The sequence below is a fragment of the Hipposideros armiger genome, unplaced genomic scaffold (genome assembly GCF_001890085.2).
Source record: "Hipposideros armiger isolate ML-2016 unplaced genomic scaffold, ASM189008v1 scaffold_460, whole genome shotgun sequence".
In the NCBI taxonomy this organism is placed as follows: domain Eukaryota; kingdom Metazoa; phylum Chordata; class Mammalia; order Chiroptera; family Hipposideridae; genus Hipposideros; species Hipposideros armiger.
Window position 1 is genome coordinate 833,102 of NW_017731810.1, and position 15,942 is coordinate 849,043.

Genomic DNA, 15,942 nt, shown 5'->3' on the forward strand with positions numbered 1-15,942 from the left:
TGGTATGTGGAATGAAGTGGGCGGGCATCGGGAGGCCACTATGGCACGGGGCAAGCACTATGGGCAGTCTATCTGAAGTGTACCTGGCGTATAAGAAGACCCACTTGGAGGCATATTTTTCAGGGCCAAAAAATCGTCTTATACGCCGGCAAATACGGTAATATTCTAATACTTTCAGAAGAACCTAATTTCGAATGGGAACTGCCTCCAGAATACTTGCACACTGCAAAATTCTCCCCAGGTCTGATTCTTCCTCCTTTTCTCCCCAGTGAGGGCTTTCTGCCACTATTTCTATAAGCATGGCTGTCTTGTCACTTAAATGCTCCAGTCCCTCACCTCATCACAGTTACCCTGCTTTCCTGGAGCATTTATTTGAGTAGTCATAGTTGGTGGGGGGGAAAGGAGAACAGGACAAAGGGGGTTGATATAGCCATTTGGGCAGAAAAAAAAAAAAAGGAAGATAGGGATGAATGAAGGTTCATTTAGCGGAACACAGGCTTACGAGAGGAAAGAGAGCTAGGAAAAGATAAGCTTTTAATTGATATATGCCCGAAATGTTACTCAGTTATTATTCTCTTCTATTCGCTTGGTTGGCCACTGTTCACAGATCTTTATCTGTTCTTTATCTTTAAACACCAGATTTCTTCTTTCACTTATTGGCCACTGAGAGTATGAAAAGAACAATTTTCAATCACTTTTCATTGCATTTTCTGTGATTTGGTCCCTTTATATTCTCAAGATTGTGGCTAAAACTACATTAAATGTAGCCAACGCAAGGTTAAAATCTTCAGGCACAAAAATCCATTAACTTTCTAATACTTTCAGAAGATGAGCCTAACTTCAAATGAAAGCTGCCTCCAGAATTTATTAATAGCACGTTCAGGATACAATTTGTTTCGGCAAACACTCTGTAGACATTCATTCACATAAAATTCCACTGAACTAAAAGTGAATTGCCCATGGGAAAAAAAAACCAAAACAAAACAAAACATTTTTCAATAGCTTCAAACCCTAAAGGATGACAATCCTTGGATGAAAAAGAATAAAAAAATAAATATATAGTAATGACGGATGAGTTAGAAATTGTAGTTTTGGGTAATTTACCTCAATTAAAGAGACCATCTATGTTTAATTTGATTAACATAGCTGACCTGGAGGCCCTACTTAGATACAATCTGAAAATACCAAAATTCAATCTCTTTATCTATAGATAACCAGGCAGTCAGAAAAGAATGTTTGGCAGTATGAATAGAATGACAGGGTAAATATCGCAAATGCCTAGACCTAGGATAGGATTTGTGATCCCTGAGTTCAAGCTAACTATGAGAGGATCAGAAATCATTATTCTGTAAGCTTTTTTTAAAAAACACTTTGGATGTCCTCCACATTTCTCTTGTTGTTTTCTACATGTTAGTAGGGGAAGCCGCTTTGAAAATCCTCAGTCTACCTCAACTCTGTTAACAGAAACAAATGATGGGTTTTGCCTGAGCAAACATCGGGCCAGAAGAACATGGTGGGGTGACACCTCATGGAACAAGAAAATCTGGAGGAAGAATGGAGGCCTCCCCTAACTCAGTTCTAAACGCTGGAAGGTCTAGAGTGTTTTACTGAGGATGGCAGCATTTAAAACAGACAAACATGACTATTTGGAGTAAGTTCCATGTCTCACACTCAAACACGAAAGTACTCTTGCATTAAAAATTGAAAGTGTATTATTTGCAAAAATTCAGAGAATGTGTGCATGCTATATATGCTCTACAATACAGATTAATACATTATTGAATAAAGGTTTTCATGCTTTTATGAATCATCAATTTACACCAACAGTATAAACAAGGTCTGTTTTCCCAATTACTTTTATACAAAACATAAACACTATTTTTCCATCATAAAAGTAATGCTGAAGCGCATCAAAAAGATTGCCAGGTAGTACTTACCGTAGCTACTCTAGATACACTTTTTTAATGACAAATTTTGTCTTATGCATTGACACATAGCTATTCTGTTGTATTAACTACTTTTAAAACAATGCAAATAACAAATTATCTTAGAATCAAACTATCTAGGAATTTCCTTACTATTGTCCCAATAACATAAAGTAAAATTCAAATAAATCATGTACTTAGAAGTTATATATACTGATGACTTATATAAATTTATATTCTTTAACATTTTTCAGCATACATTCTTAAATTAATCTTAAATATAAATTCTCAACATATATTTATTAATATTTCAGTGCTTCACATTTTTAAATTTGTGCAATACTCCATTGGAAGCCACAGATTTGTGGTTCAATTTTTAGGTGAAATTTGCTGAAACTTCTTGAGATATTTATGTAACTTTTAAACCCAATGGTTTTCAGGTGAGACAAGCTGAATAAATCTGGATTAAGTGTCTTGTGTCTACTGTAAAGATTACCTATTAAGGGGCAGGCCGAGTGGCTCAGTTGGTTAAGAGCTTGCTCAAGGGTGCAAGCTCTGAGCAACTAGCAGTTCAGTTCCTGGCCTGAGCTGACTGCCAACAGGTGGCAGGATGTCTTGGCTAAAAAAAAAAAAAAAAAAAAGATTACCTATTAAGGTTTAGTTTAAAGCACTGAATTTAAAAAATATAACATTAGTTGAAATTTGGGATTACTATTTTCCCTGGAAACCTAAGGAACAGAGTTCTTCCTTCCAAAGGAAGAAAAATTGTTCATTTTTTTTCAGACACTTCACTCAATATATTTCTTTATGAAGTCAAATGTTTTGTATATTTCGTATGTCTGGGAAATGGTGTACTGAATATGCTCAAAATTAAAAAACATTAACTAAAAAGTACTTAACTTAGAAATTACAAAAATAGAAGACATCAATGAAATATATTCTATACAGAACATACCAATCATACACTGTTTGTTTTTTTTTATGATACAAAATATACTTACAGAACTTTTAGTATCAGCATAAAATAATTATATATTTTGGGGGGAGGATCTGGTTATTCAATCTTGTCCTTGATTGAGTTCTACGTAAATAGAAATTTACTGTAAGAACTATTTTTGGTATAAAAGATAATCTGATCCCAAAGTGTTTAGGAATAATAACCTGAGATGTTAGAAGAGAGATATACGAGTATACTATCAAAACTGGTTCCTTAAATGGCATTAATAATTAAATGCATTCAATAGAATTAAATGGCATTAAAATATTAGGTTAGAAATAGTAATAATTATAAAATGCCATTTTGGCACTGTTATTGGTATTAATCAAAGTATTAAAGAAGTGCAAATATTAGAGAAGTAATACTTTCAGTCTAGAACAGGGAAAAAAATTTTTGGATAAAATTGAAGTACTTATTGATAATTAAGAAACAAATGGGTCTATGGAATAGTAATTGTTCCAAATGGAGCACATATCTGGTAAGTAGAGTATTTCATTGGCAAACAACCTACTGCATTTAAGAAAAAAAAATGTGTCGCTTTCAGGAATCCCTGACATTTCATTTCTCTGGGGGCCTTTCAACTGCGTTGGCCTCCTTTAAATGAAGGAAGGCGAAAGCGGACGTCAATGTGCCATCGCCACTCTGCTGTGAATAGCAAAGGAAGGTGGCCCACAGAAAACCATAGAGTCCAGTGTAAGCTGTTCTCCACTGAATAGGAACAAGGCTAAAGTTGGTAAGCTGTAACAGAAAGGGAATATGTTAGTGCTCCATATACATCAAAGCCAGGAGTTAGCATTCTCAGCAGTGTGAAACTCACCTGTACAAAAGGCCAGTACATCAGACCACTCTGGAATAAAAAAAAAAAAAAAAACTTCATTAGAATGCCTTTGTTTTTTTAAGTGTATTTTTCCAGGACCCATCAGCTCCAAGTCAAGTAGTTGTTTCAATATAGTTGTGGAGGGCGCAGCTTAGAGTGGCCCATGTGGGGATTTGAACCGGCAACCTTGGTGTTAAGAGCACTGCACTTTAACCAACTGAGCTAACCGGTCGCCCTAGAATGCCTTTTAACCACACAAAACAATCCCACAGCTCTTCTATAAAATATTAAGAAAAAACAAAATAATATAAAATAATATTGAATGTCAACTATAATTTAAATACACACACACACACAGACACACACAGAGTCACAAGTACAGCATAGGGAATATAGTCAATGGTATTGGAATAGCTATGTACGGTGTCGGTTGGGTAGTAGACTTGTTGGGGTTATCACTTTGTTAAGGGCGTAAATGTCTCCTCATTATATTGTTTTGTGCACCTGACACTAATAAAAAGAAAAGAAAAACAAAGCAGATAGAATGGGGAGGTGGCATTATATTTCAGACTAAGCCAATTAAATTAGACTCCTTAAGGTCTCTTGAGTAGAAAAGGATGTGGAATTATTGGAGAAGCTTTTAAGTACAAGCCATTTATATTAGCTATATTCACAGATCTAGAATGAAAAGTCTACCAGAATCTGTTAGACAACTGCTTTCAAAATAACAAAATATATTCACACTTTGGTGAAGATCAACGTAACCAGTCAAGGACAGAAGGAAGTTTTGTGCCTTCTCCTGTGATAACCTTGAAGAGGACACATCACCATGGATGGAGGGTTCCAGCCAGGAATGTATAACCTGTATCTAATCATGAGGAAACAATAGACAGACCCCACCCCCCAAAACAAAGGAATGTTTTGTTTTTTTTAAAAAAGGAAGCAGGACTATATTCTTCAAAAATAGTGTATAGATTTTTCAAAAGGGCTAAGAACATGTTCCCAATTAATAGTTGCTAAGGAGATATGAGAATGAGAGGCACTACCTGATCCTTTACTGGATCCTGTACTGTAAGGAAAAGAAATGCTACAAAGGCCTGTAGATGGTCAATTGACAAAAATGGAATATGGATGGTAGATGGGATAAAAAGATTATCATCACTGTTAAATTTATTGAAGTTGTCAATTATGCTGTGGTTATGTGAGAATATCTTTATTCTTAGGAAAGAAATACTTAAGTATCTAGGGGTGAAAAGGGTAATTTTGTGTGTGACTAACTCTCAAATAATTCAGAAAACCACTAGGAGGATGGATGGATGATACAGCAAGAAAATAATAAAAAAAAGTGGGGGGAGGCAAAATGCTAACGATCAGTGAATTTAGGTAAAGGGTATATGGGTATTCTTTGAACCATTCTTGTTATTTTTCTGTAAGTTTGAAATTATTTCCATATTAAAGTTTTAAAAAACGATATAAAAGAGAAAAATGTACTATCAGATATATTTCTAAGAAATAATATCTCTGGGTCGGCCGAGTGGCGCGATGGTTAAGAACTGGCTTGGGATGCCAGAGGGCCCCGGTTCGGATCCCACAAATGAGGGCCAATGACACTGCCCTCCACAGCTAAGATGCTGAACAACAGCTCAACCTGGAGCTGGGCTGCCATGGGTTGCTGGCAACAGCGTAGGCTGCAGCCCCTGCTGCAGTAGGTTGCCATAAGCTACCATGTGTAGTCGGCAGCCAGAGTGAGCGGCTAGCAGTCGCTGTGAGCGGCCATCAAGAGGCCGGCGACTGATCTGCCTCGCCCGGGAAGAGCGCAATGATGGTTCCAACTTGGGCCAGTGAAGCAACGTCCTCCACAACTAGACTGAAGAACAAACCAACAGCAACTTTTCTGTTCCCCTTCCCCCGATTCCCCAATAAAATCTTAAAAAAAAAAGTAAAAGAAATAATATCTCTGAGCTGCCATACTGAAGCTGGTGAAAGGAGATACTTACCGACCATGCAAAAAAACAAACAAAAAAACGCCCACAAAAACCAAAAAGCTCAAGTACTACTTACATGTAAACAACAAATAAACTAGGGAGATCCTTCTCACCTTCATCAAAAGAACTTGGATTGGGCAGGGGGTTAATTCCTCAGCAACAAAGAACCATACTACTCTCATGTATCTTCGGGCTATAAGAGCCTTCTGTGACCGATTCCTTTCCTGTGCTTCTTGTCTTCTGTGCTCTTAGTTTCATTGATCAAGCTTGGATTGAAAGCGTAGTCTTAACCCAGTTTCTCCCATATCTAATATCTCTAGCTCTGAGCTCTCCTCTGTGTATCTAGAAGTCTCCCCTCGCATATCTTAAAGGCAGCTGGAATTCAACATTTCCCAAAATCAATTTGTTCGTCTATCTTAATTGGCTCACTGCCCTCTGGGTCTTATCTCAAGCGATGAACCACTACCCACACGGTTACCGAAGGCAGAGACCTGTGGGCCATCCTAAATGTATCCCTGTCCATTTCCAATCATCCAGATTTACCAATTCTACCTCCTAAATATTTCTCAGATCAATCCTATTCCCACTGCTTCATTATTTCTTATGTGAACTTGGTTACAATTACCCTCCAACTTGGTTTCTCTTGCCACTACTGCAACTGAAGTTCAAATTCCCTGGCATGGCATTCAGCACCCAAACAAGGTAGCCTGCATGTCTTCATTAAGGGAGACACATCTTCCAATCCCTATCTGAAGCCCCTTTCTTTCACAATTCTGCTTGTTTGTGCTTTTCATACACATTTGACGTACATCTCTCCATAGCATCTATGATATCATGAGAAAACTTGTTCTTTTCTCCAAAATGAAGCAGAAGAAAACCACATTCGATGGACCCACATGGGCCCACAATTTCTGCCCCAAGAGAATAATAACGAGAATCCTGAATACTCTTTCCCGCTGAAGGAAGAAGGAACTAACTGTCCTTGAGCAGAGGAGTGCAGGAGAAGCAGGTGGCTTCAATCCTCCCTATCAAATCCAGCCATCAAGTGGGTGACACTGGCTCTGGGGCCGGCTATCTTTCAAATGAAGGTGCTAGAAGCAGTGACGCAATTGCTGGGTGTGGCTTGGCACTGCTCTTGGTGGAGAATTAAGTACATGTGAAGCCCTAGGCCAGTCTCTGTGTGTTCTGCACTCCTGAAAGTTCACCTTACTGATGAATAGAATTAAACATGCTCTAGGCCAGAGATGGAAAGCAGCCCTGATTTTGCCAGGCCTTAAGGATCCTGCTCAATCTTGAGTAAATTAATAAGTACTTGTTGGACTGGACTACGTACGTATGAGTATATTTGCATTACGTCAACAGTGAAATAGGTGACTTGCTTCAGGCCTAGACATAACCCCAGGAAATATCATCGTTCTCTGTAAATACCTTTGTAATGTTATTATAATAAGAAGGTTCCTGTCACAGGGACTTGGCAGAAGGCACACATGGAAACACTGACTCTGAAAGTGGGAATGATTCTATTAAGCCACTCACATTCTACTATTCCTTTTTGCAGTAACCTCTTTGGCTCCGAAATTCACTAAATAAATTATAATCACTAATAAGACTAAACGTAAGAATGTCAGAAATCATTGTGAATACTGACTACAATTCAGAGACACTCATGCACAGCCACTCGTAAAGCTTCTTCTCATTCATCTATCAAAATAAATGTAAGGTTTCTCTGTCAAAATATTGTACCCTTGCGCCAACCACCTGGAGCCCTAATTTAAGAATATTTTTTATTAAAATGTATTTAATGTTAAAGATGTACCAAAATATCTTGGTTGCATTTTCAAAAGTCTGTCTTACCTTATATGTATTCCAGAATTTCTGTTTCAGGTCCAAAAATATGTCATCCTTTCCCTGGAGAATACTCATACCTATTTGCAAAAATACACACCAAAATAAGTTTAAAAGATTCAGCAGGAAGAATACTACATAACAGTTCATGTTCAAGTTTTCTATTTCAATATGTAAAGTAACTACCATTATCACTCACTCAATATGTCCCTTTTGACCCAGCAGTATATAACCTCCATTCTAAAACTAGATAAAAATTTAAAAAGAATGATAAATATGAATAGCAGGGTATAAAAGTTATAGCAAAACGATTATTAAAAAAACTGTAAGAAAATTCACAAAAACAGCAGCATTAGCATAGTGAGACTATTGGTGACTTTTCTTCTCTCCCTTCCAAACTTTCTGTAAAATGTTTAAATTTTTAAAAATTTAATTTCCTTCTTTTGAAAAAAGGGCTGATGGACCCTGGGTATTCTGAAAACTACAAATGTCCCATCAAAGAAAGAGGCTTTCTGATAAGAATTGGAAAGAACACCAATGCGGCCTTCCTAGAAACATTTTGAAAACTCTCATGATCAACAACCTTGAAAAGAAATTCAGGCAGCAAGGACACAACTCTCTTATTTTAGGAAAGGTGTAAAAATGAGTGCTCTAAAAATTCCTCCCCAACTTCAATTAGGAGAAAGGGGAAATAAGATCTTTTTAGCCAATTGCAAGGGATTCTTAGAGCAGGACTCTTAAGAAAACCCAGCGGGAATATTGGTAATGCCACATTCCACGTACCCAGCACTGAATAAGTACTAAGCACTTTGTGTGCGTTATTTCATTTGACCCTCCTAACATTTCACTCTCGTAACCGCAGGCCGAGGATGGTCAAGTTTCGGACGAGAAAAACAGCTTAGGGAGGTTAACAGCTGTCAGAGACCAACCCAGGTGTGGATTCCATGCCAGGCCTCTTAATCACTTCTCAAGCTCCCCAAGGTGGCCCAGCACAAAGGATCATGTGATACAAGCGATTTCCAAGTCGGAAGTACCTGGAACAAATATCCAACCTGCCCCTTCCCAACTTCCCCCATCATTTTAACACGACGACGGCGAGAGGGAAAGTGGGCCAGAAATTTGAAAAGCAAAACAAAGAAGCAACTGGGCAGGACTGTTTCATAGGCCTTCCCAAACCCTGTCACTGCAGCACCTTTCTGCTTTCATGGATACTGACAGCACTCATTGAGACGGAACATGGCACAAATTGTGTTGTCTTAGGGCAAGTGACTTCCCCTCTTTGAGCCTCGGTTTTCTCATCTGTAACATGGGAATAATAAGAGTACTTGCTTCACTGGGCTGATTCCCAAACTCCCAGCCTCCTGCCCCCGATCCCTTCACTGGTGTACACGGCGCCTCTGCAGTAACAGGCATGATGAACCAGTCTGCACATCGGGCCAGGAAGTTCTGCTCGGGGACCAGACACAGATGTGATAAACCAGGAAGCCCCGGCTCTCAGGTCCTCCATTCTCCTGACCTCAATGGCCCCGTGGGCCCTGCACCAGGCAGCCCCTTCCTTGTGGAGCTTGTGAAGAAAGGAACGGAATCTGGCCCCCCCGCCCCCCCCAAAAAAACAAGATCCATGGGGCAGTTTAGGTATCTTTAAGACAGTTACTTGATCACCTCAACCCAGTTTGAAAGGCACCAATAGCCACTAACAAGACGACCCTCTGGGCAGGAGGATCTGTGGTCCCCAACGCCAAGGCCAGGCCCAGGGCTCTTGGACTTTCTTAGGGAATGGTTGCCCCTCCTCAGCACACTCCCTTCCAGTTATCAAAATTGCTGACCAATGTTTTTGGTATTTAAGGCCCTGAGGAAGGTTCCTGAAGTCAGGCCTTCAGGCCCCAGGGCACGTTTTTTGAGGAAGGGGCTCCCAGGACCCTCACAGGTATAGTGTCCTCTCTGGCAGGGTTCCTGAGGTCCCCTCACATTTTTGCTGTTGCTTTTGATGGGGGGCTGGGATCCCAGCAGGAAAATCTAATTACCACAGTAGGTCTAGGGTCCTGAGCATGAATTTTCTGGGGAACTTGGCGGGACCTAAGGTACCACCAGCTCTGCCCTCGCGTCCCAGCTCCTCACAAATTGTTGGTGCATTGAAAGGAGTGTCCGCCAGTGGAAAGGAAGCCCTGTGGCCCCAGACCTGGATTTTCCCAGGAACAGAAGGGCCCGGACCCACAACTAGGTCACAGGGGTTGCAGCTGCTGATGGCAACGAGCTGGGGTCTCCTCGCCGGTGCACCCCTGACAGACTGAAATGGACCCCCCAGCCCTGCTTCCCATGAGCTCTCCTTTATGCCTCACGACCCCCACCCCCTGCAATCTCCAGCCTCGCACTACACACAGGCCCCAAAGTTCCAACTCCAATCCTGGCCCCCCCACATCCCCGACCCGCTGGACCGTGGCCACCTAATCCCTGGCCTCTCCAGCCGCCACTCCTCAACTTCTCCCCCTCAGCTCCCTGCACCCCGGGTCCCCGGACTTCTCGGCCCTTGCACCTCCATCCCCCGCCCCCGGCCCCTGCCTCCAGTACCCTCACCGGTATAGAAGGCCGAGACCGCCACGGGCGCGCCGACCGCCTGGTCACACAGCACCTTGGCCAGGATGGCGCGCGGCGTGCGGCCCGGCAGCGCGCGCTCCAGCAGGCGCTGCCACACGTAGTTGAAGTTGGCGTGGAAGGCCACCGCCACGGTGGCCACGCGCCGGGTCTGCCGCCAGTCGGCCGGGCCGCCCCGCAGGCGCTGCTGCAGCGCGTCGCCCGCGGAGAAGAGCGCCGCGTAGAGCAGCACGTTCGTGGGCCACGGGTAGCGTCCGGCCGCGCGCGCCAGCGCCCTCCACCAGCGCGCCATGCCGCTTCGTGGGCGCCCGTCTGCGACCGCCGCTGCCTCCCGGGACCACGCCTGCCACGGTCCCCCGCAAGCCCGGAGCGTTCTCCCGCCACCTGCACCTGCCTCCTCCAGACTCTCCAGAACGATTGGGCGCCCTGCGCACACACCCAGTCCGCGCGGTCCAATCCCGTGGCCACTAGCCATTGTGCGGGCCGAGCATTTGAAATGTGGCTGGTCCCCAGAACGCATGATCCATTTACAAGAAATGTCCAGAATTGAAAAAGCCATGGAGACAGAAGGTAGACTAGTGGTTGTTAGGGGCTGGGTCATTCGAGGTGACTGCTAATTTGGTATGGGGTTCTTGAGGGGGGAGGGGGTGGCAAGAAAATGTTCTGCAATTAGATAGATAGTGGTGATAGTTACACGGGAAATCATTAAATACACTCTAAAATGATTAATTTTATGGTGTGTGAATTACATCTCCCCCCCCAAAAAAAGATTAAAAGGGAAGTGGGGGAGAAGAATGGATACCAAAACTTAGGTACCAGGATGGCAATGTATTTTAAATGCTTACATGCATGGAATTCACACTTTCAACACACACAATGCACTGCTTGTTAACTATGAAGACAAATTCAAAATTTTAAATCGGAGGCCTTTCATGACTGTGACGTGGGGCTCAATGGGTCTACAGCCTTCTCCTCTAAGGAGTTTGTGACTCAATGAATATTGCCTCCCAACAATACAGAGGGTGCAAAAAAAAAAGTATATTCATTTTAAGAAAGGAAAAAAAAAACTATTAAAATTGTAATACTCAATATATACGGATAATAAGAGATGAATACAAGTCATGTGTATACATTTTTTGGGGAACCCCCAGTATATGCTGAGCTCCCAGGCACCATCCCAGAAGCAGGTCGTTTTTTTCCTTCTTTCACTGTAACTTCCAATCCCATTTTCAGTCTCTCCTATTTGTTTACCCTATTTTACTTCGTTTTAAAATTTTTAACTTTTCAGTTTGAAATACTTCCAGACTTAGAAAACAAAAAGTTGCAAAAATAGTACAGCATTCCCACGTACGCTTCACCCAAGCTTCCTCAAATATTGACATCTTACATAACCACTGTGGGGGAGGAAGAAAAGTCCCCCTACCCTCAAGGTTCTTCTGGCTGGCCAAATAATCAAATAGACATGAGACAGATTAGCAAGAGAAAATAACCAAATTTAATACGTACATACGCGTATGCATGGGAACCCGGCATTCATGAGTCAGACACCCCACATGCACAAGAGGTTCAGAGAGAGAATGGGTAAAGACATCCTGAGCTAAGAATGAGGTAAGGAGCCTTGGGCTTCAGGAGGTCATTGCAGGACAAGCACAGGTTCAGTAATTAGTAGTTTGCCCTGCTATACAGGTAGGTCAAAAGAGGTTATAGTTGATAGTCTCTCATTATGGGCTGGGCCCCTAATTCAAGTTCTTTGAGATAGTTAAGGGCGGGGCAGAAGTTTCTCTTGAACCTACCTGCAACAGAAGTTGCCTTTAGATCAGAACAACCCACGAACCACAGAAGTACATCTGGGGTGACTCGTTCTGAACCCTCGCAGTACCAGAGTTCCCATAGAGTCTTCACCCAAGCTTCCCCAAATATTGACATCTTGCACAACCGTAGTACAATTTTCAAAACAATAAGCACTGATGTAATCCTATTACCTAACCTACACGCCTTATTCAAATGATCTCCGGTTGTCCCATGAAGTCCCTTTTTCAATTTTGCATCCAATCGCATATCACTTTTCACTCCATTGAATTGTCAAATATCACCTTAATCTCCAATATGAGTCACTAACCAGTTATTTTGTAGGCTGTTCCTTCATTTGTCAACCCTATTGTTATGAGCTGAATTGTGTCCCCCCAAAATTCATATGTTGAAGCCCTAACCCCTAGGACCTCAAAATGTGACTGTATTTGGAAACAGGACTTTAAAGAGGTGACTGAGTTATAAAAGAAGCCCTCAAGGTGGGCCCTAATCCAATCTGACTGATGTCCTTTTTAAGAGGAAATTTGGACACACAGAGACACCTAAGCAGAAAAGATTATGTGAAGACACAGTGAGAAGGTGGCTCTCTGCAAGCCAAGGAGAGAGGCCTCGGAAGAAACCAAGCAGCTCACAAGTTGTCCTTGGAGTTAGAGCCTCCAGAACTGTGAGAAAATAAATATTTTTTAATCCACCTGGTCTGTAGTATTTTGTTCTGGCAGCCCTAGCAGACTAATACACAATTCTCTTCAATTCTTGGGAATTTACAAATTTCTGTGTTCTTTGACCCTGTTTCCATCCCTCCGCTCTCCTTGTCCTTATTACTGGTCCCACGCAAATCTTTGTGTCAGACTTCTCCCAGCTAGGCAGGCTCCTAGCTCACCAAAAACATCACTTTTTGTTTATATCCCCCTTGTGTTATTTGCCTACTGCTGCTGTAACAAATTACCACAAACTTAGTGGCTTAAAACAACACGAATTTACTGTCTTCAAGTTTTGGAGGTCAGAAGGCTCTGACTGCATGCCCCAGGACCTGGTCTCTTTCTGGCTAGCATGTGGCTCAATAAACCCTTTCTATCTGAAATGTTTCTGGCCATGAAAGTTTTTATTTAACACTGTATACTTGTCTCTCCTTAAAAGCAATAAAAATAAAACCAATCTATTACTCAGGTGTCGCCTTACAGTCGATTTTTAGACCACCCCCCTGTATTAGTCTCTGACCCATTAGTCGAGAGAGTGTCTCGGAAAACTGAGGCCGGATGGAATGATATCAGCTGTCTCCCCTGGGAGGACATGTAATTATGTCTTGGGGCAATGTGGTGGAGTACGAAGGCATAGCATTTGCTGGAGTACATTGGGAAAAGGTCATTGGAAAAGGCCTTAAGGCGCACCAGTATACACGGTTAGTGACTGACAGCACAGCAGTTTACTTCCTTGAAAAGAATCAATAAAAACCATGCGTCGACCCGATTCGGTGGCTCAGTCTATCTCTGAAGGCTGAGTCCCTTGGTCTTGCTCTTAAATCTTACTTTTGTCTCTTGTACTTATTCAAATCTGCGCCGCCCCTCTCGTGTCCCATTTGCCCTTGCCACGCTGGACGTGACACTCAGGCAAACACTGAAGAACCCACATAGCCTTCAAACAAGAAAAGATGCTCTAAGATAAATGAATTCATTACCCTGATGCTCCATCATCTGTGCAAACTGTGATTCAGGGCCCTCCAGCAATAACTAGGCAACTCATTTCTGTGACATTAATGTCCCTGAACAGTGGGGGATAACTGGAGAACAGAATGCTGTTAAAATGTAAAAGAGAAGTTTTGTTAGGAACTCTTTCAGCATGATATAAACTACTGATGTGGGCACTGAGCTTCAATTTACAATGAAGGATCACATTAAAAATACATTAAGATGATTACAGTGAAGCTTACTGTAACTGTTATTATTTCATTTTATTTAAATGAATCGGGGCTTAATAAGATCCACCACGTGGGCCGCTTTTCACTGGTGTCTAAAACCGAACTTCTGCTAATCCTGAAATGTCTACTGACAAACAAAAGGCTGCTACGCGTAAAAGCTCCGAGACCAACAGATGTGTTTTCCAATGAGTGGATGAAGCAATCACCTAAGGCCACCACCTCAAAAAAGGTCATTGCAGTTCCTGAAACCTCTTCAATATCACCTCTGAGACATGGGCTGTGTTTGTGGGTGTGGGTACAGAGCAGGAAATTGAAGTAACTGTCTTCTTCCTTGTCACTTGAAATGAGGCTTGAGGAAGGCTGGCAAGACCTTATCTAATCCTTCCTTTTTCATGATTTCCTCACCGACTCACTCCTTCATTCCAGCGCCCTTCATTCTTACTTTCTCCAGCAGCTACCTGATCAAAGAGCTCTGATTTGAAGCTGGCTGCACCCAGTAAGCACAAAAAATCTTACTGGGTGTAAGCACAAAAAATTTTACTGGGTGTAGCCGTACTTACCATGGCTACAGAGCAATAAAAACAGCTATGCTTTATGCAAATTTTTTTAAAATTATTTTTTATTTGGATATGTGTGGGTGGGCGAGATTGAAATGATAGGGATTTGGAGGCACCACCACCACTGCTTACTCCCTATCTGAATGTGCACACGGAATGAAAAAAAAAAGGGGGGGGTCTAGCTGGGAAAGAGGTCAGAGGGGAGGTTAGAAGGAAGAGGACATACACCTGCTTCCCACCCGAGCCATTATTTCTTCTGTTAGCAGAAATACGATTAAGCAATTCTGTCAGGAAATCACTGCATATCAGCTCTGACGTGGAAAAACCATGCCTAAGAAGTCTGTCTCTATGACCTAGGCAACTTTTTTTTTTTTAAATGAAGATTTTTATTGGGGAATTGGGGGAGGAAACAGCGCTGGGGAATTGGGGAAGGGGAACAGACAAGTTGCTGTCTTTTTTTGTTCTTCAGTCTAGTTGTGGAGGATGTCGCTTCACTGTCCCGTGTTGGTATTATCATTGCGCTCTTCCTGGGTGAGGCAGTCACTCACTGGCCATTGGACGGAGGGTCACGGCAGCTCACGGCAGCTCATGCCACCTGCCGGCCAGCCTCACTGCAGCCTACGCCTCTGCAGCGACTCATGGCAGCCCAGCTCCAGATCGAGCTGTTGTTCACCATCTTAGCTGTAGAGGGCACAGTGTCTCTGGCCCACATGTGGGATCCAAACGGGGGCCCTGCTGCTCAGAGCTGGTGTCCCAAGACAACTCTTAACCACCGTTCCACTTGGCCAGCCCTGACTTAGGCAACTCTAAAATCTTTGAGATTGACATTATCATTTTCAGACCATTTTAATGTTGGCTGGAGCTGAAGCAAAAGAGTGAAGCTAACATTTTATCCGTTCTTTGCTCTTGTTTAGAAGTTTGGAAGACTTTCCCATCCTTCTATCCTGCCCCCAACGGAGTATTAAAACATGGCAACAGATTTCTTAACAGGGATGGTGGACATTATAAACTCCATCTACAATGTGTTATTTTAAAATTGTATTATTTGGAAGAAATATTTTCAATAGTGTTTCTCTGGCTCAGGAGCTCTGTTTTCACTAGCTTTACGTAACTATTCTTCCCACAATTGATATGGGATAATAGAGCAGTTGAATTTATTTCATTCATTTTCTATTGTTAAGCTTTGGGAAAAGAAACACCTTTCTAAAATTTCCTAAAATACATAAAGAAGATATAAAATCTGAAATTATGAAAAACCCAGCATTAGAGGTACCTTTAAAGATAGTGCATCCGGTCAGAATGGCTATCATCAATAAATCAACAAGTGCTGGCGAGGCTGTGGAGAAAAGGGAACCCTGGTGCACTGTTGGTGGGATTGCAGATTGGTGCAGCCATTATGGAAATCAGTACGGAGGTATCTCAAAAAACTGGAAATGGAACTACTGTATGACTCAGCAATTCCACTCTTGGGTATCTATCCAGAGAAACCCAAGACGCTAA

At 42.2% G+C, this 15,942-nt stretch overlaps 1 protein-coding gene across 3 annotated transcripts in view; it reads right to left on the reverse strand.

The window, feature by feature from the left end:
* The window catches only part of MPV17L (MPV17 mitochondrial inner membrane protein like), a 53,983-nt gene extending 41,464 nt beyond the window's left edge, over positions 1–12,519 (reverse strand). The window contains exons 1-4 of one of the 3 annotated variants that reach the window (XM_019666120.1): positions 11,955–12,519; positions 7,579–7,649; positions 3,740–3,769; positions 2,842–3,660 (exon numbers count right to left, since the gene is read on the reverse strand). In XM_019666120.1, the coding sequence (XP_019521665.1) occupies positions 3,481–3,660; positions 3,740–3,769; positions 7,579–7,649; positions 11,955–12,219 (546 nt within the window). In that variant the 5' untranslated portion in view covers positions 12,220–12,519 and the 3' untranslated portion in view covers positions 2,842–3,480. Of the gene's footprint in view, positions 1–2,841; positions 3,661–3,739; positions 3,770–7,578; positions 7,650–10,143; positions 10,631–11,954 lie in introns of those variants that run through there. The other 2 variants (XM_019666119.1, XM_019666121.1) reach the window with 2 other exon arrangements.
* Between the last annotated feature and the right edge of the window lie 3,423 nt (positions 12,520–15,942).